Source organism: Sus scrofa, chromosome 13 (assembly GCF_054392235.1).
Source record: "Sus scrofa isolate SSC_HxYL_T2T_F1_AM1 chromosome 13, Sscrofa_HxYL_maternal_Yorkshire_Landrace_v2.0, whole genome shotgun sequence".
Taxonomy (NCBI): Eukaryota; Metazoa; Chordata; class Mammalia; order Artiodactyla; family Suidae; genus Sus; species Sus scrofa.
The window spans coordinates 95,182,167-95,205,448 of record NC_139395.1 but is presented as its reverse complement, the minus strand read 5'-3'; the positions used below and the strand labels follow the sequence as shown (position 1 = coordinate 95,205,448).

The 23,282-nt window shown below is 49.5% G+C and overlaps 2 protein-coding genes and 1 long non-coding RNA gene across 8 annotated transcripts in view; 2 read left to right on the top strand and 1 right to left on the bottom strand.

The window, feature by feature from the left end:
• Nucleotides 1-17,593, top strand: part of NMNAT3 (nicotinamide nucleotide adenylyltransferase 3) — a 149,858-nt gene extending 132,265 nt beyond the window's left edge. Inside the window, exons 5-6 of one of the 3 annotated variants that reach the window (XR_014824027.1) lie at nt 9,751-10,312; nt 10,375-10,461. Coding sequence is in view for 2 of the 3 variants with exons in the window: in XM_084989857.1 (XP_084845983.1) it covers nt 9,751-9,830; nt 17,410-17,472 (143 nt within the window). In the remaining variant the exon portion in view is untranslated. Of the gene's footprint in view, nt 1-9,750; nt 10,313-10,374; nt 10,462-17,409 lie in introns of those variants that run through there. The other 2 variants (XM_084989857.1, XM_084989859.1) reach the window with 2 other exon arrangements.
• Nucleotides 1,740-18,917, bottom strand: LOC110256306 (uncharacterized). Of its 3 annotated transcripts, none has more exons than XR_014824028.1 (4): nt 18,326-18,917; nt 16,901-17,021; nt 3,097-3,144; nt 1,740-2,867 (listed from the first exon to the last, which is right to left on the bottom strand). It is a non-coding gene; the product is annotated as an uncharacterized LOC110256306 (long non-coding RNA). The 3 variants fall into 3 exon arrangements; XR_014824029.1 differs by lacking the exon at nt 18,326-18,917 and adding an exon at nt 17,435-17,602; XR_002337702.2 differs by lacking the exons at nt 16,901-17,021; nt 18,326-18,917 and adding an exon at nt 3,432-6,180.
• Nucleotides 17,696-23,282, top strand: part of RBP1 (retinol binding protein 1) — a 26,206-nt gene continuing 20,619 nt past the window's right edge. The window contains 2 exon segments of one of the 2 annotated variants that reach the window (NM_001031789.1): nt 17,696-17,904; nt 18,356-18,534. In NM_001031789.1, coding sequence (NP_001026959.1) covers nt 17,832-17,904; nt 18,356-18,534 — 252 coding nt within the window. In that variant the 5' untranslated portion in view covers nt 17,696-17,831. 2 annotated transcript variants of the gene reach the window in all.

Genomic DNA, 23,282 nt, shown 5'->3' with positions numbered 1-23,282 from the left:
ATTGATTGTGAGTGGGCACAAGGGAATTTTGGGGGTGACTGGAATGTTCTAAAATGAGATTGCGGTTGCACAACTATATACATTTACTAAAGCTCATCAAGCTACCCATATAAAATAAGTAGATTTGTGGGGTATTTAAATTTTACCTCAAAGTGTCCAAAAAAAAAAAAAAAAAAAAACCCTTCTGGGAGTTCTCTGGTAGCTTAGTAGGTTAAGAATCTGGCATTGACACTGCTATGGCTCTGGTTATAGCTGTGACATGGGTTCAATCCCTGACCTGGGAACTTCCACGTGCCATGGGTAAGGCCAAAATATATATATATATCCTCTTGAGCTTCCTTTACATGCTTTTGGAGTAAGACTTAGCTGGCTCCTCCTGGGGTTGGCCTGCTCCTCCCTGCCACCCCCAAGCCCATAGCCCTTTCACTCTCTGCTCCAGCTCCAGCCAAGATGGCTTTTTTCAATTTCTCACACTCACCCTTCTCTGGGCCATCAGCACCTCCCCATGCTGTTCCCTCTGCTGGCAAACTAATTCCCATTTCTTCCTCGGTTCTCAGGCTCAAGTCACTTCTTCCAGGAAGCCCTCTCTGAGTCCCGATTAAGTTAACTTGCCCACTGTACCCCAGCTCCCGGTCCTCCTCTTTTGTGAATTTCATTGGTCTTAAAATGACCGATTCAGTGGTGACAACTGGATCCCTAAAAGCAGGAACGTGTTGTTTTTTTTTTTTTTTTTTTTTTTTTTTTCCCACTGTACAGCAAGGGGGTCAGGTTATCCTTACATGTATACATTGCAATTACAGTTTTTCCCCCACCCTTTCTTCTGTTGCAACATGAGTATCTAGACATAGTTCTCAATGCTATTCAGCAGGATCTCCTTGTAAATCTATTCTAGGTTGTGTCTGATAAGCCCAAGCTCCCGATCCCTCCCACTCCCTCCCCCTCCCATCAGGCAGCCACAAGTCTCTTCTCCAAGTCCATGATTTTCTTTTCTGAGGAGATGTTCATTTGTGCTGGATATTAGATTCCAGTTATAAGTGATATCATATGGTATTTGTCTTTGTCTTTCTGGCTCATTTCACTCAGGATGAGATTCTCTAGTTCCATCCATGTTGCTACAAATGGCATTATGTCATCCTTTTTTATGGCTGAGTAGTATTCCATTGTGTATATATACCACTTCTTCCGAATCCAATCATCTGTCGATGGACATTTGGATTGTTTCCATGTCCTGGCTATTGTGAATAGTGCTGCAATGAACATGCGGGTGCAAGTGTCTCTTTTAAGTAGAGCTTTGTCCGGATAGATGCCCAAGAGTGGGATTGCAGGGTCATATGGAAGTTCTATGTATAGATTTCTAAGGTATCTCCAAACTGTTCTCCATAGTGGCTGTACCAGCTTACATTCCCACCAGCAGTGCAGGAGGGTTCCCTTTTCTCCACAGCCCCTCCAGCACTTGTTATTTGTGGATTTATTAATGACGGCCATTCTGACTGGTGTGAGGTAGTATCTCATGGTAGTTTTGATTTGCATTTCTCTTATAATCAGCGATGTTGAGCATTTTTTCATGTGTTTGCTGGCCATCTGTATATCTTCTTTGGAGAAATGTCTGTTCAGGTCTTTTGCCCATTTTTCCATTGATTGATTGGTTTTTTTGCTGTTGGGTTGTATAAGTTGCTTATATATTCTAGAGATTAAGCCCTTGTCAGTTGCATCATTTGAAACTATTTTCTCCCATTCTGTAAGTTGTCTTTTTGTTTTCTTTTTGGTTTCCTTTGCTGTGCAAAAGCTTTTCAGTTTGATGAGGTCCCATGGATTTATTTTTGCTCTAATTTCTATTGCTTTGGGAGACTGACCTGAGAAAATATTCATGATGTTGATGTCAGAGAGTGTTTTGCCTATGTTTTCTTCTAGGAGTTTGATGGTGTCCTGTCGTATATTTAAGTCTTTCAGCCATTTGGAGTTTATTTTTGTGCATGGTGTGAGGGTGTGTTCTAGTTTCATTGCTTTGCATGCAGCTGTCCAGGTTTCCCAGCAATGCTTGCTGAATAGACTTTCCTTTTCCCATTTTATGTTCTTGCCTCCCTTGTCAAAGATTAATTGACCATAGGTGTCAGGGTTTATTTCCGGATTCTCTATTCTGAGGAACGTGGTTTGATCACTGTTCTTTTTCCCCAGCACAACTCCTGGCTCATAGTGGAGGCTCAATATATATTTCCTAGAATAATATCTGAATAAGCATCTTAATAGCTCTGAGAAGCCCACGAATAATACATCTGTTTGACTTTGTATAAATCAGTGTTTTTGAAGGACTTTTGCACCTGGAATCCTTTCTATACACACACGCTTAATAGCATGAAGAAAGCAGACCTCCAAGGAGCAGTTTACAGAGTTGTTATCTAAAGTTTTTTTTTCCCCTAGTTTTTGCTGCAACAGACGCCCTTAGGCATAAGCCCTTCCAAGCCAGTGTTTTGTGGGATGGATCCCCAGGAGCTATACTACTGGGTCAGATCATATGTGTACTTCTTATTCTAATCGATGTTGCCAGATTGATTTTTTTTTAAGGTAAATTGAATTTTTGTAAAAAGCAGAATCTCGTAGAGCAGCTGAAATGTTCATTTCCTTATCCCTTTGCAGGGAGTCACCTTCATTAGCTTTCATACGAGCCAAGGCAACATCCATATCTACTTCAATAGATAATCTGTGAGGGAGGATTTCAGGAACTTGCTCACCATAGAGAGACATAGCAGTTTGTAGGCAAACATAGTTCCTGGTGTTTGCTGGGTGCCTTAGTCAAGGATTCTTTTTTCTTTTTAGTACATAGGAATTCCTCAAACTCACTCCAGTAACAGTAATGGGGTGTCACGAGGCTGTCAGGAATAGACACGTATCCAGGGTTTATCAGAAACTGGAGAGAAGAGAATTCCCTCCCTCCTCCCCCTCCTCCTCCTTCTCCTTGCTCTCTTTCTCCCTCTTTGCCCCCCTCCCCAGACTGGTTTCTATGCTCCCAGCTGCTGCTCATCATTACCTGTGCCCACATGCCTCCCCACCTTAACCCCTGTGTCAGTGTCACAATTCTAGATTCCCTGAGAGACTCACCGGCCCTGGATGGACTTGTCCCCCGGGGTCCACATGGCAGTGATGTTTCTGCAAGGGCAGAGGGTGGGCAGGCAGGAAAAAGTGATAAATACCTCCCACACTCAGGTAGGCGCCCACGAAATCACAAAGGAAACCAGCCATGTGTGTACAAGCCTCTTGCTCCTGTTCCATTGCAGGTAGTGCTACAGGAAGGGAGGCTGGTGGGAGACGCATGCTCCCGGAGAAGGGGAAGGAACAGTGGGATGGCAGCTGGATGTCAATCTCCCCTCCTCTCCTCCCTCCACTTAGGGCCCAGGGCTCACTGGGCAGAAGCTGGAGGGAGTCCCCACCCTCACCTGGGACCTCCAGGCACGTGCTTGAGCAGTCTCGGGTCTGGGAGAGCCTGGCTTTGCAGGGGTGGGCAGAGTAAATGGGCTGCAGCTGGACAAGTGAGCCGATGCCCTTCAGCTGGATCCTGCAGAGGAGGCCGGGTCTTCCTTCCCAGGGGGCGGTGTCAAGCATAGGCCATAGAGCGTAGAGCCAGGCACAGGCCACAGTCCTCCACAGCAGCCCAGACCCATGTCTGGACCCTCACAACCTCACTGGGAGTCCTGAGATGGCCAAAACTCAACTGGCCTCTTGGCAGGAGGACAGCGGGCTTGCACGAAAAATGTGAGGTGAGTGTGGATTACCCTTATATCTCCACACGTCCTTTCGTCCAGAAATCTGTCTTTCCTAACCCCTGCCCCCACCTCCCTCCCACCAAACCTGGGGAGAGCCTCTCCCAGGTGATCCTACAGCCCCTGCCTGTCCCTCTGTCACAGCCCCGGTCACCGTGGCTACCTGTTTCCGTGGCTGTCTCCCCAAGCTGACTGCACCCTGAGAGTGTCCCTGAATCCAAGCTCACTGCTCAGCAGGCCAATACATGGAAAGACGGGTTGTTGGGTCAAGAAATACCGACTTACTCAGAAAGCCGGCCGACCAGAAGATGGAGGACCAGTGTACCAAAGAACCATCTCACCCAAGGTAGCATTCAGACCAGATGTCTTTTATACTAGAAGGGAGGGAGGTTAAAGTCCTGGTTTGGGTTTGTGCTCATTTCTTCCTGCCTGTAGCCATTCACAGGTGGGCCTGATGAGGAGCCAAACAAAGGTATTTTAGCATAACTCTCATTTCCTGGGAGGCAGGGCTCCCAGAGATGGGCCATTAAGTATAATTTAAGTTTACAGGTAACATCCCTTCTGTGATTAACTTGCAATAAAAGCAATAGAATATAAAGGTTAAAGTAAAAGAAACTGATCCAATGTAGGGTCAGATTTTTTTCTGTATTACAAGAGGATGGGGCTCAGGGTCTCATAGTTGCCCCCAGACCAAGTGTCCCATGGGGTGAACATCCAGATGGCCCAGCCTAAGCTTGGCACCCATTCCTCCTTCCTTTTAAGGGCTTCTCCTCACTGGTCAGCCTGGTGGGGCACACGGAGATGCTCACTCCCCAGAATTTAAATCTAGAACAGGGAGTTCCCGTCGTGGCTCAGTGGTTAACAAATCCGACTAGGAACCATGAGGTCATGGGTTCAATCCCTGGCCTTGCTCAGTGGGTTAAGGATCTGGCATTGCTGTGAACTGTGGCGTAGGTCGCAGATGCATTTCGGATCTGGCGTTGCTGTGGCTCTGGCGTAGGCCTGCAGCTACAGCTCCAATTAGACTCCTAGCCTGGGAACCTCCATGTGCCGCAGGAGTCACCCTAGAAAAGGCAAAAAGACAAAATAAATAAATGAATAAATCTAGACCACGGCAATCAATAATAGTAGCTGGAGGTGGTCTGTCCTAGTGGCCACATCCTAAGCAGTTCCCAATACAGGGTTCCACTTGTTTTTCCTATTTTCCTCCCCCCTGTACCCTGGGTCATCCTTCCAGCAAATTTCCTTATTTCTTAAATTCTCCAGAATGTGTTTCTGTTGCTTGGACCTAAGGGAGGAATCGGGGAGAGAAGGAGGAGGAAGGGAGGGAGGGAAGAAAACTAACTCAAACATGTAGTGAGTGAGTAAGACCAAACCAGCATCCAGCTGGAAAGCCTGCCCTCAGCAGGGCAGCAGTGGACAGGGCAATGGTGGCCATCGTGAGCAGTACTGTCTTTCTGGAACAGCCAGGCCAAGCCCACACATTCACATCTCCGTCAACACGGGGCCAACCATGGAAATGATTTCAGACAATACTCTTACTCTCACAAATGCTGTCAGGCTCCCACTGTCCTCGTGTCATGGTCCCAACTAAAAGACACTAGTGTCTATGAGCTCCTGCCAGAGGATGCAGGAGAGCCCAGGCCCCTGCCCTTAGATTGTTCCAGGCTCTAGGAGAGCCCTTGTGTCCAGGGCACACCCAGCATCTTCTAGTGCTGAGCCGGGGTGCAGGAGAGGGGCCAACCGAGCAGTAAAGATGTCAGGTCTTCAAAATGCTGGGGACATAAGCATCCTCTGGAGAGCCTGGTAAAAGTGCCCTTTTCTGGGCTCACCCAGATTGTGATTCAGTAAGCTGGAGTGAACCCAGGGATCCAAAACCCCAGGACTCCAAGGCATGCGATCTTTCTCTAGAAGATGCTATCTAAGAGTTGGGAGAGGAGTTCCCTGGCTGCCTAGCAGGTTAAGGATCCAATGTTGTCATTGTTATGGCTTGGGCTGCTGATAAGCCACAGGTCTGATCCCTGGCCCAGGAACTTCTGCATGCTGCAGGCATTGCCAAAAAATGACAGAGTTGGGAGAAGGAAAAAGAAATGCAAATGGCTGTATCCTATTCAACAAGCAACTTGGCTGATGACTTGAAGAGCTTTTAGAAGATACAAGGTGAAGTCGCTGTCGTGGCTCAGCGGTTAATGAACCCGACTAGCATCCATGAGGATGTGGGTTTGATCCCTGGCCTTGCTCAGTGGGTTAAGGATCCAGCGTTGCATGAGCAGTGGTGTAGGTCACAGATGTGGCTCAGATCCTGCATTGCTATGGCTGTGGTGTAGACCGGCAGCTACAGTTGCAATTCAACCCCTAGCCTGGGAACCTCCATATGCCATGGGTGCAGCCCTAAAAAGACAAAAAAAAAAAAAAAAAAAAGAAGATACAGTGCATCTGTCCTTCACCCCCTTCCAAGGCAATTCTTCCTAAACTATCTGTATATTGTGCTGCTGTCACTGCTGTGAAAAACATTCAAAATCCTCCCATCACCTCACCAGAAAAGGTCGACTTCTTGGACAGCATTTGAGCCTCCAAGTCTGGCCACTTCCTTTCCACTCCTGCCTGTGACTGCTCATCCTCAAACCCTCTCCTCTGGACATCTTGAGATCCTCTGTCTGTGTACCCAACCACAGTTTCCCACTTCCCAATGTTTGCGTGAGCCATTTCTCTAACCTGGGATGCCCTTCCTGCTTCTCTAAGCCTCTGTGAATGCCACTCATCCCTTGGGACCCTCTCAAGTTCCACCTTCCAGAAGCCCTCCCTCCCAACTCTGGTCCCCAGGGACCTCCTCTCCTCCAAGCTCATGTTAGAATCACTTTGTATCAGGTGACTGAGGCTGACAAGGGGTTTCCTGTCCCTCTGAATCAGAGGAAGGTCAGACAGTCAATGAGGAGAACTCCATTCAAACTGCCTGACTTGGAAAGACTGGGATGGACTGGGGGTGTCTGGGGTGGGCAGATTTCCAGAGCAACTCTGAGTTGGACTGTGAGGGTCTCCAGCCCATTGCATGGATTCTGAGTGGCACCCTGGGCCTTTCAGCCCCACCCTAAGCCTGGAGTTGACCAAATGGACTCCTATTTCACTACCCCGCCCTACATCCCCAACCTCCTCCTTGCCCTGTCTTCTCACCGCTACAAGCCGCGCTGTGCCCACCTGCCCTCAGATCCAATATGGTTGCCCAGTCCTCCAAAGGCCCGAACAGAACAATTTCCTTAGTTCCTGAGGGGGATCCAGACCAACAGAAAAAAAATTAATTCTAAGACGTGAACTCAAAGGTCAGAACCGACCCCACATCCCCAAAGAAGCAGCACAGAGAAATCACTCCATATAGAGCAGCAGTAACAGAAAATGACATTGGCTTTGGGATCATACATAACTGGGTCAGAATCATGCTTTTTTTGACTTAAAACTAGTGTCCTTGAGCCTTAACCTCTCCAACTTTGTTGTTTATATTTGTGAAAGAGTGGTAAGAAAATACCTGCCCCGTCATGAGGTTCAAGGATTCAGTTAAATAATGTTTGTAACAAGCTTGTCACATGAGCCTCAAACGGTGGCTGGGATCATTGTCACCGTCACCTTCAGCAGGCTTCATGGAAAAGAATTTCTGGTGCTAGTGTTGACACTTTTCACAATCTATTGTCCTGCTACCACATCTTATTTAAAAAAATTTTTTTTATTAAAGTATAGTTGATTTGCAATGTTCTGTCAATTTCTGCTGTACAGCATAGTGACCCAGTCATACATATATATACATTCTTTTGCTCATGTTATCTTTCATCATGTTCTATCCCAAGTGGTTGGATAGAGTTCCCTGTGCTATACAGCAGGACCTCATTGTGTATCCATTCTAAATGTGATAGTTTGCATCTACAAACCTCAAACTCCCAGTCCTTCCTACTTCCCCTTCCCCTTGGCAAACACAAGTCTGTTCTCTACATCTCTGAGTCTGCTTCTGTTTTATAGGTAGGTTCATTTGTGCCATATTTTAGCTTCCACATATAAATGATGTCATATGGTATTTGTCTTTCTCTTTCTTAGTTCACTTAGTATGAGAATATCTAGTTGCTTCCATGTTGCTGCAAATGGCATTATTTCATTCTTTTTTATGGCTGAGTAGTATTCCATTGTATACGTGGTCCACATCTTCTTAATCCATTCATCTGTCAATGGACATTTAGGTTGTCTCCATGTTTTGTCTATTGTGCATAGTGATGTTATGAACATAGCAGGTGCATGTATCTTTCAGAATTGTGGTTTTGTCTGGACATATGCCCAGGAGTGGGATTGTAGGATCATATGGTAGTTTTATATTTAGTTTTCTGAGAATCCTCCATACTATTTTCCATAGTGGTTGTACCAATTTACATTCCCACCAACAGTGTAGGAGGGTTCCCTTTTCTCCACACCCTCTCCAGCATTTGTTATTTTTACACTACCACATCTTGTCTGGGGCTACTCCATATCAACTCACTGGTCTGCCAAGAAAAATAAAGGCAGTGCCTTGGCCAGGGCCCCAGAAGCTTAAGAGCAGAGAGAATTCCTCCTAGTGGAGAGATCAGGATTTTGACCATTCACTCCCTTGAGTATCAATGAGCCTTCACTATGAAACAAATCACTCCAAATCTCAGTGGCTTAAAACAAGAAGCAGCTGGGTGCTACCAGGGCAAGATCAATCAATCCTGGCTGGCCTCACTTAATATCGTTTGCTTCCAAAAGGCTTCTGGAGGCCTCACTCAGAGCCAGTAGGACATAACTTCTACCACAAAGTCTATTGGTCAGAGCAAGTCATGAGGCCAGCCCAGATTCAAGGGACAGGGAAAGAAATAGCCCCCATCTCTCCAAGAGAGGCCTGTTGGAGTGCTGTGTATCATAGCTACTTCTGCAGGCTATCACGGGCCCCAAATATTTCTCTCCATCCCTCAGGATTCCTTGAGGTTTTAAAATACAGGTTGATGGGAGTTCCCACTGTGGCTCGGTGGGTTAAAGAACCTGACCAGGATCTATGAGTTTGTAGGTTGGATCCTGGCCTCACTCAGTGGATTAAGGGTCTGTAATTGCTGTGAGCTGCAGCATGGGTCATAGATGCAGCATGGATCTGGTGGTGTTATGGTATCGGCTGCTGGCTGCAGCTCTGATTCGACCCCTCGTCCAGGAACTTCCATATGCCGCAGGTGCGGCCCTAAAAAGAAAAAAAATAATAAAGAATATAAAAAAATAAAATAAACACAGGTGGATGGACACTTGGAAGGATGACAGAAGGATGGCTGGGTGGATGGACACTGCTGTGTACAAGTGGGTGAGTGGGCAGATAGGTGAATGGGTAGGTGTTGTGTATAGTCTGTGGTGTGGGAGAGGGTGGATAAAAGGAAGTTGTTTAGATGGATGGTGAATTTATGTATGGTGGGCAGATAACTTCCTCATCCCTAGAGCCCAGGGGATGGGCAACACAGAACCAAGACAACTGCATTTGCCATTGGGCAGCCCTTGCCAGCTTCTGCAGGCAGGCCGGTTACCTCTCAGCCCAATGCAAACCACCAAATGCTCTTTTCCTCCTGGCTGGCTGGCCTGCACAGAGGCTCACACCCATTTCCTACAGAATAGAAGCCAAGTACCTCTCTGCAGCATCTGAGGCTCCACTCCCTAAGGCCTGGCCCTACTTGTGTCTCCAACATTTTCTTCTGCTGTGTCAGACCAGGCCATCCCTCCCACCCGCTCTGCTCCCCCTTAGCCTTGCCATAGCCACACGTGACACCGCCCACCTTTCCCTGATGACAGGGAAAGCCAGCCTTTCCTACACTGCCCCGATTTTGCAAGTGCTGGTCCCTCTGAGGAGTACCCTCTCCACCCTTAGTCAGGCAAATGCCTACTCATCCTCCAAGACTTTGTCCATGTCCTCAACCACCTGAAGCACCTTGTACAAGCCTCCACTTATCATATTTCTGTATCCCACTAGGCTTAACTTCCTTGGGTTGCATCTTACTCATCACCATATCTCAGCATCCAGCCCAGCTCCAGGAGCCTAGAAGACAGCTGGTGAGTGTTCACTGAAAGCACCCATCACTTGCAGCTTTGGCACGTCCCCTTGTCCTCTCAGTGAGTGCCCACTGTATGTCCAGTTCCTGACCAAGTGCTATGAGACAGTCACTGGCCACAAAGTGTTGATAGCCTCACTGAGGGCACGGAGACAGGTGTGCACATGTGTGCACATGTCATTTCCTCAAAATCAAAGCTCTGCCCGCCTGAAGCAGCGTGAGCAGCACAACAGGACTGGGAGGGCTCAGGGCTCAGAATTCAGTGCAGGGATCACAGTGAAACTGGGACATGAGGACTTTGATGGGTGAAGAGGGGAAGAAGGGTTTTGGGCCAGGGATCTACATGGGTGAGGCTTGGCTATGAGGATGCAGAAGGCAAAGCCACCAGCACAGAGGGGGACTCAAGGGGTAACGAGTATGGGGCTAGGAAAAGACATCGAGGTCAGACGATTTAGGGCCTCAAATGATAGGTGTTGTGGCTCAGTGGGTTAAGAACCTGACATTGTCTCTGTGAGGATAAGGGTTTGATCCCTGGCCTCGCTCAGTGGGTTCCTTAATCTGGTGTTACCACAAGCTGCAGGTAGGTTGAAGATGTGGCTTGGCTTTGGTGTTGCTGTGGTGTGGCCATGGCATAGGCCAGCAGCTGCAGCTCCAATTTGAGCCCTAGCCTGGGAAATTCCATATGCTACAGGGGAAGGAAGGAAGTTAGGAAGGGAGGGAGGGAACTAGAATTTATTGAGGTTGTGCGGGCTTTTCAAAACTGCCCTATGAGGTAATAGCTCAGAGACATTAGTGACTTACCCAAGATCACACAACTTGAATACAGTAGGCCTGGGATTCCAAACCAGCCTGACTCTAAAACCAGCTCTTCATTCCACTAGCAGCAACAGAGGGCAGGATGGAGCAGGAAGGTAGGTCAAGGAGAGGGGTCTTTACGAAGATTATAATGATGCTATTGGTGGAATGTGCTCTCTGTCCCTGAATCAATGAGCCCTTGGCCTGTTTCTTGCCTTGTGGTAAGCACAGACCCTCTGGGAGCCACCTGCAAGGTGTGTTACCCCCACAGCTTCTAAGGAGCAGGACAGAGTCAGGCCTTGAGGCTAACCTGGAACTAAACAGGGGCTCTTGGTCCACCCTACACTCCCTCCTGCAAGCCTCCCCTCCAAGACCTCTCCCCAGTCAGCACAGCAGGTCTGCCTTCCCGCCCAGACAGGTCCTCCGAGGATTGGGTCACGTGCTTCCCAGGAATCAATGCGTGTTTGAACAGCTACTTCCCTTTCACCTCCTCATTGTATAATTCTGCCCCAAGAACGCAAAAACATGGGTCTGGCAAGATTTGTTCTTTTTAAATCTGGCCGGAGCCTCACTAAGGTCCATGAATCTTTAACTGTTTATAGATTTTTTTTCCCCCTACTTCGAATATATGCCGTGTGCTTGCAGTTTCACGTAGGGATTCAAGATCTGCTTCCAGATTGATGATGACTCGGGAGACTTACGTGCTCTCTGGGTTTTCTTCCACAGGCTTATTTATCAGAGCCAGCATGCCAAGGTCCCCATAGATCTCTGCCTCATTCAAGAGACAATAGGAGGTTAAGACTTTGGGCTTTGGGTCACACGGAGCCACACACAAATCCAGTCCCCAGCCCTGACACTCTACCCCTGGGACCTCAAGCAAGTCATAAGCCTCTCTAAGCCTCATTGTCCTCTGAAAATGAAGACCCAAGGGAGTCCTCTCTTGCCCAGGGTTGGATAATTAACCAAAGCCAGAGCAGTTGCTTTTGAAAAGTCCTCAACTCTGCAAGGACTCTCGCTGCCTCACCCCCATCCCCCGCCTATTTCCAATCTCCCCTTTTCTTCCAACAGTAGCTGCCTGCTCTTTCTCTGTCTACTAAGTCAGCCTTTGGGGCCACCTTCAACCCTCTCTTCCACCCAGCCCCTCCAATGAGCCCCATAAGAAGGCCTGGGGTAAAGTACACAAAACCACAGTTCTCCATAAAAGGCATGGAGGTGGGGAAAGTTGTGAATATATATAATGCATCTTTTTTTCAAATTTGTTACTGGCCAAAAATATATTTTGAGAGTATCATCAAAGCGAAAATATAAAATTCATAACTTCTGTTAAATGTCAAATCCTCAAGACTAAAAATACCAAGTACTTAAGAAGAACTGGTCAAGAGAAGTGATTAAAAAGGGGGGAGGCAGTTCCGTGTGGCTCAGTGGATTAAGAACCTGATGTCTCTGTGAGGATGCAGGTTCGATCCCTGGCCTCATTCAGTGGTTTAAGGATCCAGCACTGCCGCAAGCTGCAGCGTAGGTCACAGAAGAGGCCCAGATCTGGTGTTGCTGTGGCTGTGGCATAGGTCTGCAATTGCAACTCCCATTTGACCCCTAGTCTGGGAACTTCCATATGCCACAGGTGTGACCATAAAAAGAAAAAAAAAAAAAAATGGCAACTTCTACCCAGCCACTGGCCCAATGGCTCTACTGAAAACATGGCAAACACAACATGGGTCAGACTCTGCCTACACCAACCTTCTATATAACACATGGCAAGGGCTGCTGCTAGTTGCCCAGTTTCCCACATAAGATGCCTCACCTCCCACTTTAGTCCTTTTGTGGGCATGTCCCAGGGGAGGTACACTGACTGGCCACCAGTAGGCAGGTAAATCATGTTGATCCTTTTCCCACCTTTTAGTGACACAGGGACTTGACTGGGGCTTTTGCCGTCTGGCTAAATAGGGAAATGACTGCTCACTTCTTCATACCCAGACCCTCCCCAATGCAAATGCAAGCTACCCTGAGATACTGTTTTTCACCAAGCAAAAAATCTGAGTTTGACAAAATAAATCTCTTAGGAATCAGACACTGTCATACACTGCTGCTGGGAAGGTGAAATGGAGGCAAATTTGGTAGTATCTGGTAAAAGTATATGTAAGTATTTGTGACTTTTGATACATGAATCCCACCCCTAGGAGTCTATCCCAAAGATACACTCGCGAAAGTATAAAAAGACTTAATTGGCTTGTTGCCGCACCATTTATTATAGCAAAAGACTGGAAGCAACCCATGTGTCCATCAGTAGGGGATCGGTTCCATAAACACATCTACACAGTGGAGCATTCTGCCACCCTACAAGGGTATTGCTGTCCGTGATCTCTAGGATGTTTGATTACATTTTTTAAAAAGTATATAATATGCTACCATTTATCTAAGAAAGGGAAGGTATGACTATTTTTAACGAACAGATAAACCATATAAGAGATATATCACCCAATGGCAATGGATGAAACTTGTTTGGATCCAGTTCAAACAAACAACTTGAAACAAAAAAAATTATAAGTAAGCACTTTCTGGATATTTGATGATATAAGAAATTAATATTATTGGTTCTTAGTTGTGATAATGGTGTTATATTATGGTTTTTTAAATGAGTTTATCTTTTAGAGATACTTCTTAAAATGTTTCCAGATAAAATGATATGATGTCTTATATTTGACTCAAAATAATTTTGGAAAATGGGGGGGGGAGCAGATATAGATGAAAGCAGATTGGCCATAGGTTAATAATTGTTGAAGCTGGTGATGAACCCATGGGAGGTCAATGTACAATTCCATGTGTATGGAGGTTTAAATTTTTCCATAATAGTTAAGAAAGCAAAAAAGAGTGAGAGGAAAGAGAGGAAGAGAGGGAGGGAGAGAAGCTCTTCCCAAGCACGTATATCACAATCCCTAGAAAACACTGTTGCGTGTCGATGAAAGGTAGCCGACCCACTCTGCAGAACCACTTTTTTTTTTTTTCTGTCTTTTGCCTTTTTAGGGCCACACCTGTGGCACATGGAAGTTCCCAAGCTAGGGGTCTAATTGGAGCTGTTGCTGCCAGCCTACGCCACAGCCACAGCAATGCAGGATCCGAGCCGAGTCTGTGACCTACACCACAGCACAGGCAACACCGGATCCTTAACCCACTGAGCGAGGCCAGGAATGGAACTGGCAACCTCATGGTTCCTAGTGGGATTTGTTTCTGCTGTGCCACTACGGGAACTCCCAGAACCACTTTCTAGATAGAAATAAATCCCCAGGCCACCCCCTGCCAAAAGCAGGTTTAAGATTCTGGAGCTTGTAGAACTGGTGCAATGAAATTTTGCATATTTGAATATTCATGGAGGCATCAAAGAGGAGCAACTCGGGTAGACCTTGGTGCCCCTCAGCCCCTGTGGCCTCTTGACAAGCCCTCTCACTCCTGAACACAGTGGACATAAGAAGGCGGCCTTGTTGGGCCACCCTCATCCTTTCAGACATTAACCTCACAGATGGCACAGCGACAGCTCAGGGATTGGACTGGGGTTGTTCTCCGTAACATAACTCCAGAGACGTCTTTGAACACAGGAAAAGAGAGGATCTGACAAGTCTCCAAAATCAAATGAGCCCTTGAGAAGAAAAGCAGGGATGAAAGTTTTCCTTATCAGCAGAAGGCAGGAGTATAAGGCCATTTGTCCCTGGCTAGGACACTTGAGTCTCTGGGAGCAGGACCTAACAAAGACAGCAGGCATGAGGCTGGAAGGCACTTCTTGTGATGAGCATCTTTTGGGGAAGGATGGAGCCTCAGTGTCTGTCCCAGGGCCCCCTGCTCCAATCCCACTGCCTTCGGCAAGTTCTGCTGACCCACCAGCTGGTGACACCAGGCACCCTGCTTGAGCACTCAGCGATACCCAGACAGGTGATACCCACCTCACAGGGAGCTTATAAGGATCATAGGAAAGCAAGGATTCATTTCATGGAGATGGTAATGGAGCAGGCAAATCAGCTAAACAATGCAAGGGCACACTTCCTCCCAGGTTCCTGTGAGCTCTCCACCCCCCCCAGGAGCCCATGACTCTCTCCTGTCCTCCCTCCCCACAGCCCAGGACTGCTCATGGGGTTCCTACACACAGCCTCAGGCTGGCGCCCTACTGGCCTGGCTCCCCTCCTTCATGGTCCTGCCTGCTCTTTGGGATTGGCCATGGATCTCCAGATCTCCACTGTCTTTTCTAAGGCTGGTACATGAAGCAAGCCTGGTTAGGATGTCCTAGGGTGTTTACCTCTCTCTCTCTTTCCACCATTCGCAAGTCTGCCCCTTCCTTGGCACCCCCTTGTTCCCCTCTCTCCCTCCTCCTGGGCCTGTCCTCCCCTCCTCCTCATTTCTCTGATCCCAGCCAGAGCCTCACCCCCTCCAGGGAGCCCTCTCAGACTGCCAGCCCACACAGATCCCCTCTCTCCTCTTCCCACACTGTCTTCACCTGCTCTCCTGGCTTTACACATCGCAGAAAGGAGGGCCAACAGATACTGATTCGTGGAGTAAGTCAAGCATGAGTGGGCTGAAGAAGGAGCAGGAGGATGATATTTAGTGCTCTGGCAACCCTTCCACAGAGCACTCTTGCTCAACTCACTGGATTGATCTTAAGGCCCCAGAAGTGAGGGGCACTGGCCAGCACCCTTCTCTCCCTTAGCTTTTCTCTCCCTCTCAGGGGTCCTCTGGCTCAGACAGCACTGTATGCCTTATCTCCTTTGCTTCTCACTGCTTGGAGTGTCCCCGCTTTACAGATGTGGCAACTGAGGCACAGAAGGGAGGAGCCACTTAACCGAGACCACTCAGCTACACAGTGACATGAGCAGCTTCAAACCTTACCCTCTGCCTCTCGAGCCTGTCCTCACAACCAACCCCCAGCTACCCAGAATAGCACAGCCAACAGGGTCTGCCCTTGGGAGAGCCCTCCTGGGAAAAGCCCCAGCAGGGCTGGAGCATACTTAGCCACTGGAAAACTAGACACAGGAACCAGGCAAAGGCAGGCTGAATTAAGTGCCATGCACCCAGCCAGCCAGCTCAGAGGAGAGTAGCTGAGTGGGTAGGAGATACCCAAAGTGGCCCAGGGAGGGAGAAGAGGCCAGATCTTGGGTCTTTGGGATGAACAGCAGAGGAGGAAGGAAAAGAGTTGGCCTCTGCCTAGAGCATGAGGGGACCACTCTGGGCATGGCAGAAAGCAAGCACTGACTGGCCCTTGTTGCATGCCGATCACTGTGCTGATTGTGTGGCATTAACCAAATCAGGGACTCAGCACCAAGGGAGAAGTCCAACTGGCTGATCTGGATGACGTGGGGGAGTGAGGAGAGGAGTTTAGACTAGTCGGGGTGACCAAGAGATGGCTAATTCACTGGATAAATCTGTTTCGGTGAGTTAGGCTGATCCTCTGTTTCAGTGAATTAGGCTGACAAGGAAGCCCAGGGTCATGGCTGGCCCTGATTACATCCCTTAGAGAAGCCAAGCCAGGCCAAGACCCAATCCACCTGACTGAGCCACGGGAGTTTCTTCTTCTTTTTGCACCTTCAGGCTGGTAAGGGTCGGGGTAGGCTCCCTCGCTGTCCCACTGAAATGAACCCAGAGACGCAGAGCCAGGGCCCCTGTGAACAACTGGTGGCCTGAGCACCCCAGGGCCAGGTGAGAAGAGATGGGAAGCGGGCCTGATGAAGGAGTGGTACAGCCATCAAGAGCAGTGGCCCTCAGCCAGGGCTGATTTTGCCCCCACCAGGGCATGTGGCAGTGTCTGGAGACCTCTTTGTGGGAGATGCTAACTGGGATTGCACATGTCGAAGCCAGGGATGCTGCTAAATATCCTACAATACATAGGCCAGCCCCCTCTCTCTCCCCCTCCCCCAAGAAAGAATTATGTGGTGCAAAGTGGCAACAGTGCCCTGACTCAGGAAACTTGGTGTAAAGCAAGGCAGGAAGAGAGGCTGAAATCCAAGCCACTCCCTGGCATGGAGCTGCCCCTACCCTGAGGAAGAGGCATCTTTTCCTAACCCAGCCAGATGCAGCGTGAGGACTCCCATGAGCCTGGGGAGATGGCTGGGGGTGGGGAGTGGAGCCCTGGCAGTGTGAGAGGGGAAGAACATGTTCCTGCTGTCACTTAGGCTGAGTTGTGCAAGAAGCAATTTAAACGAGATATTTAGTCTTTAACAGAGGGTCAAAAAGTCAACCCACATGATTATGTCATCTCCTTGCTGGCAAAGACAGAAATTTTAAAGCACGATGACATACCCGCCAGGTGGGAAATGAGATGTGCTCCAAGGTCTTCACTGCGGTACTGTTTCTAACAGTCAAAGATCGGAAACGACATCAATGTCCATCAGGGGCCAGGCTGGATAGACAATGGAATATCCTGCAAAAGAATGAGGGTGCTTTCTATGTATGGGTATGGAAAGGGCTCCAGAAGAGAGTAAGTGGAAAAAGAAAATCACAGAACACTGCACAGTACTGTGCTGCTAGTAGGTAAGAGGGGAGGAAAAATCAACAGTAATTGCTTGCATTTGCATAAAGCAGTGGATCTCAAATTTCGCTCTTCATCAGAACCACCCAGAGGACTTTTATAGCCATACTTACTTCAGGCAACATCAACCGTGATTTTATTTAGGGGAGGGATGTGGGGAGGCCCCCACTTTTCTCTCCCGGAGTTGCATGGCCCAGCTTTCCACACCTCACAGATCTGGCTGCCCACGTGGAGTTTAAGATAAAAGCCTCTAAATGGCCTCTTTCCCTAATGACTCCAGCAAACCCAGGAGACTGTTTCCCAACCTTCAAGTGGCCGCCGAATGTGCATTCAAGGCGTTTGAAGGAATCCCGTGGAAACCGAAGAGTTGGGGCAAGTAAAGCACTTCCCGCCCACCCCCGCCCCTGCCCCCGGCACCCGTCTCCTCTTCCTCAGTAAGGAAGCGAACTGAAGGTCTGAACCCGGCTGAGGACAACCTGGCCCGGCAACATCCAGCCCCCGCCCCACTGAGGGGGGTGGAGCGACGACTACGGTGGATCCTCCCGCCGGCTTTGTGAGCCCTCGGAATCCAGCTGTCGCCGCCCCACGAGCCCCCTGCCCGGAGGGCGCACATTTCCGGGCCGCCCACCACCCGGATCGCACCGCCAGCCGAGAGCTGCTCCTGCTCGCTCAGTCCCCATCCGGCCCCGGTTGCCCCCAGAAATGCCGGTCGACTTTACCGGGTACTGGAAGATGCTGGCCAACGAGAATTTCGAGGAGTATCTGCGTGCGCTGGGTAAGCGCCGCCCGCCGCACTCGGCCCGGGCCGCCCAGCGCCTTCTGGAGCCTGCTGTCCAGCCGCTGTCTGAGCACAGCGGTGCAGAGAGGGCTTCTGGGGCAGGGGGTCCGCGGGCTGAGAATTGGGGTGTTAGGGTTCATTGTGGTCAGTGTCTGATAGTTGGCTCTATCAGACATGGATGATTTCATTAGGAAAGCTAATGGGCTTGGTTTGCTCATTTTTGTTTTCAAAGTGTTAGCATAAAAGCAGAAAACTTTCTTGGGGAAAAAAAAATGAAAGAAAAGGAAAAGGCACAGACCAGCGGAGAGACAGCGCAAGGAAGCAGGGAACCCCAATGGGTATTTTGGGGGGGATGGGGGGGCATTCCTGGGGTCCAGCTCCCTTGGCAACAGTTCTCTGAATTTTCTGGCCAACTCACTGCCTCTTTCTGCTCCGGCACCCTCTGCAGATGTCAATGTGGCCTTGCGCAAAATTGCCAACTTGCTGAAGCCAGACAAAGAGATCGTGCAGGATGGCAACCACATGATCATCCGCACGCTGAGCACTTTTAGGAACTACATCATGGACTTCGAGGTTGGAAAGGAGTTTGAGGAGGATCTGACCGGCATAGACGACCGCAAGTGCATGGTGAGGCTTTGCATATACCCGGGCATCTGCTGCCCAGGGGTCCTGTCCGCAGGCAGGACTAGTTCATCAGAGAGGGGAGCAAGGACCCTTGGGGACTGGACAGGAGATCTTAACACTCCCAGCCCCCAAGGTAGGCAACACCTGACTGGTCAGGCCTTCCCTGGGTCCTAACCAGATTGCAACAGTTATGAAAGCTATGGTTTGTTGCCGCTCTGCTCTGTCCTGGCATTGAGCCGGGTGCTTTGTACTCCTGACTTCATCTAATCTTCACAACACCCTTTGACAGACGTCTGACTACACCCATTTTACAGATGAAGAAACAGTCTCAAAGAGATGAAGCTACATGCCCAGAGTAGCATAGCTAGGGAGGGGCTGGCTGGAATGGCAGGCAAATCTATTGACTCTCTTCTTCTCTGGCTGTTTTGTGGGCTGGGGGAGGAAGGAGAGAAGGGAGGATAGCAAGAAGGAACACAGACAACCCTTTTGAAGTGTAAACATCCTCCGTGACTAGCACGCTAGGAAGCAGGGAGCACTGTGCACAGTCTCTGCCCTCTGACCTGCCTACCCTCGCTCATCCCCCAATCTGGGGTTTGGCTCCTGGCCATCGCCTTCCCCATCCTATCCTCCCCTGCCTCCTGAGCTTCCTTTGAACTTCACAGCCAACACCTTCTCAGTAGGTCAATGCCGCTGCAGCCCAGGCCAGAGGAAGCAGTGGTGAGGGAAGGGAGTGGGCCTCCGATTCCCAAGGGTGGGAAGCTGGTGACCCAAAGACCCCAATTAGCGTGGCCACAGCAGCCTCCGGAAGGTCAGCCCTAGGCCTCCGTCAACATCCTCGGGTCGCTGGGAGGTCAGGGTGCTCCCCGTCTGCCTTTCAGTCTTGGGTCCAGAGCCAGCTCACATCCACCCCCAGGAAGCCTCCCTGCTCACTGATGCGATTCTCCCCCCCACCGCCCACTTACTGAGGGTCTGCTCCATGTCCTGCACTGTGCCAGCTGTTTTATACGGCAGCCCAGTGAGGGAGGGGATTAGTAACCCCATATTTTGCAATGACTGAGGCTCCCAGAGGGGAAGAGATTCCAGAGGCTGGACTTTGAGGCCTACATTTGCTGTCTGGGCCAGGCTCTTCTGCAGGTAGCCTCTGCAGAAACTGGGTGACTGGAGTTCCTTAGGGCTGTGGTTGAAGGAGTGCCAGTGTCTGGGAAAAAGGAGCCCTAGGCTGGGATGACTCACCCCAAGCCCTTGTTGATTCATCTGAAGAAGATCAGTGTCTGAGCCTGTGCTTGGAACCGTGGTGGAAGAGGGGGTGGCCTGGCCAGCAGGGAGGATCCTTGAAGAGGCCACTGGTGGGAGAAACCATTGTTGTTGTAGGGACAGGTCAGGTTATGCCTTTAAAAGGCCCAAGGCCTCAAACCTCAGAGCGACTCACACTGGGAAAGGAGACCTTCAGCCAGGGTCTGCCTTGGTTCGTGAGGTGGGAGCCCTGCCTGCCGGACCACTGCCCAAGGTCTGGTCCCTGGCTTGCTGCCTAGAACTGCATGTTAGAACAATCCTGGTCCTCAGCCCACTCTTGAGGTTCCTCCAGGGCACAGCAAACATCTCTGTTTATTTTGGGTCCCTGCAACCTCTAGAATGCACTGCCTTCTACTTACATGGCTAATTATCGCTGCTCTTTCATTCCCACCTTCATCCATTGGTGTGTGAAACATTTATTGATCACCTCATAGTAGTTCTTAATACAGGCAGACCTCGGAGATCTTGCAGGTTCGCCCAGACCACCGCAATGAAATAAACATCGCAATAAAGCAAGGCCCATGAAGGTTTCTGTTTCCCAGTGCATATCAAACTTATGTTTACACTTTACTGTGGTCTATTAAATGTGTAATAGTATGCTGCGTAAGAAACAGTGTATATACCGTCATTACAAACTGCTTTGTAGCTGAAAAGTGCTAACCATCGCCTGAGCCTTTGGCAAGTTATAATCTTTTTGCAATAGTAATGGCAAAGATCACTGATTGCAGATCACCATAACAACACAGTGATAATGAAAAAGTTTGGGAGTTCCCATTGTGGCTCAGTAGGTTATGAACCAGACTAGTACCCATGAGGATTCAGGTTTGATCCCTGGCCTCGCTCAGTGGGTTAAGGATCCTGCGTTGCTGTGGCGGTGATGTAGGCTGGCAGCTGTAGGTCCAATTTGACCTCTAGCCTGGGAACCTCCATATGCCACAGGTGTGGCTCAAAAAAGCAAAAAAAAAAAAAAAAAAAAAAAAAAAAAGGAAAAGGAAAGAAAACATTTGAAATGTTGTGAGAATTACCTGCATGTGACACAGAGACTCAAAGTGAGCAAATGGCACCAACAGACTTGCTGGACGCAGAGTTGCCATAAAACTTCAATTTATGAAAAACACATTCTCTGCAAAGCACAATAAACCAAGGTCTGCTTGTATTGTTATGTGCTTATTAGGCACCAAGTACTGTTCACGTTTTATTTTAATTCACTTAATCTTCACCACACTGGTGTTGGCCCATTTTACAGATAAGAAAACCAAGGCAAGATTTCTTATTATGTGACCCTGGAGGTTAAATGGCAGAGGGAGGACTTGAATGCAGTCTGTCAGCACCAGAGTCCTTGCTGTTAACTCCTGGGCCATACCGGCCATGTTCCCCACAGGCTGGTCACCACACCAGGCACAGGGACCCAGCAGAACATGTCACAATCGGAATTCACAGTCTTTGTGGTGGAGAGAGACAGACAGACAGACAGACACAGAACACAGTGTGATCTGTTGTGGTGAAGGCATGTGGGGGAGGGGATCCGAGAAGTGTTCTGGAAGCAGTGAGTTGGGCATTTATTTGTAACAGAAAAGGGGTGGAAGGGAGGGGTTTGAAGGCCAAAGAAGGCACTCATGGCCACCCTCTGTTCTCAGCCCTTAGGCATTAGGACAGTGGTTTGTGAACAGATCAGGGAGCCCAGCAGCTGGGCAAACTCGATGACATTGGACAAGGACTCAGTCACCTTTGCTGTCCCAGGACTCAGCATGGCCCTATCACAAGTGGACAGCATGCACTTACCTTACTGTTGCTTGTTGGAGGGTGTGGATGGCCCCTCTGCTCTGGCCTTGCCTAGGCCCCTGCACTGCAGATAAGCCCGTCTCCAGACTGCCTAGCTGGAGGGGGCGCCACAGGGTCAAGCACAGCTAGGGGAAGGTGTAGGACAGTAGAATGATAGCAACCAGCCAGCCTGGTGCTTGTCAACGGAAGGGAGCTGCCTGCAAGAGGCCACACTGGCTGAGGGCTGTAGGCCCCACCAGGGATCAAGGTGGTTGCCAAAGAGAATGTGCCACTGCCCCTTCTGCTCCATGCACCCTGCACCCATCAGCTGGGAGCAGTGGCCAGAGGAAGTCAGTTGTCCTCAGCATCAGGTTGGTCCCATCCTAACACGTTCTTCCCAGCGCATTCCAAGGACCTCACTTCTCACCTGTTCTGTTCACTCCTTTCTTGGTCCTCCAAGCATTTTGTGCCCACTGTCTTTGCAGCCCTTGTGTTCCTGAGATGAATCATATGAGATTCCTGCCCTTGTGGAGTTCATAGTTGTAGGGAGGAGACCAGAGCAGCCCATCATACTGTGATGGTGGGCTGACCAGGGAAGGACAGACAGAGAAGGACCCCCGGGTCTGGGAAGTCAGAGCCAGTTCCCACAGGAAATGGAGTCGGAGTAATGGCTGGAAGGATAGGCAGGAAGTTGCTAGGCAAACAGAAAAGGGACAAGAGGAAGGCCAGGACTGGGAACACTTGGTAGGTGCTATTTCAGACCTATCTCAACCAGGCCCTGGGGTCAGTCTGGCAATACAGAGGCAGCAAGGCCTGCTGGAGCCCCCAGGCCAGGGGAGGAGACAGATATATCTTCAGGCCCTTACAGCTCAGGGTAGGGATGGAAACACAGCAGGAGCACAGGCCTGGGGGACGGGGTCAGGCAGTGGTCAGGGAAGATTCCCAGGAAAAGGTGACAGCTGAGGGCGGACCTGAAGGACAAGTAAGAATTAGGGCAGATGTGGAGAGGGAACCACATGCCCAAAGGCCCAGAGGTCAGAAGAGGCCGGGCTGGGAGAGGTTTCAGAGGAGAACCGCCTGCAAAGACTTATTGTGGCTAGAGGACAGTGTGGCTGGGGGGAAGGGCATTGCTGAGGACCCAGTGGGGAGCCTAGATGTGGCCCTGAGGACCCCTTCTAGGAGAGGCATGATCAGGCTGCCACCCTCCGCAAAGGTCACAGAGGCTCAGAGATCTCTGCTCCTGCCTCTTTCCATGGGAACCTTATCTGTCTTCTAGAACAGCAGCCAGAGGATGAAATCCGGCCTGCAGATGTGTTTTGTTTGGCTTGCACAATGTTTGAAAAATTTCAGAGCCCCTTGCCAATGACTGCCAAAGACTGTAAGATTTCATAGAAAAATTCGTGTTTCTGGCCATTCTCACCCCAAGGCTCCTGGAAACTCTGGGTGCCCGTTTATTCCTGCGCCATGTGGATCCCCAGCACACTGTCCCCAGCTACTCCCTTTAGATGTGATGCTCTCCATTTTACCCTGGTCCTCACCCCACCTGTTACCTAAAATCAAGACTCAGACAGCCGTATATCATTGTTCGCACTGTGGGTCCATTAGAGCAGTGGTCCCCAAGCTGAGACCAACAGCTGCAATGTGAGAAAACTTAGCAGAAACACAAATTCTCCAGCCAGACCCCTGGATCAGAAACT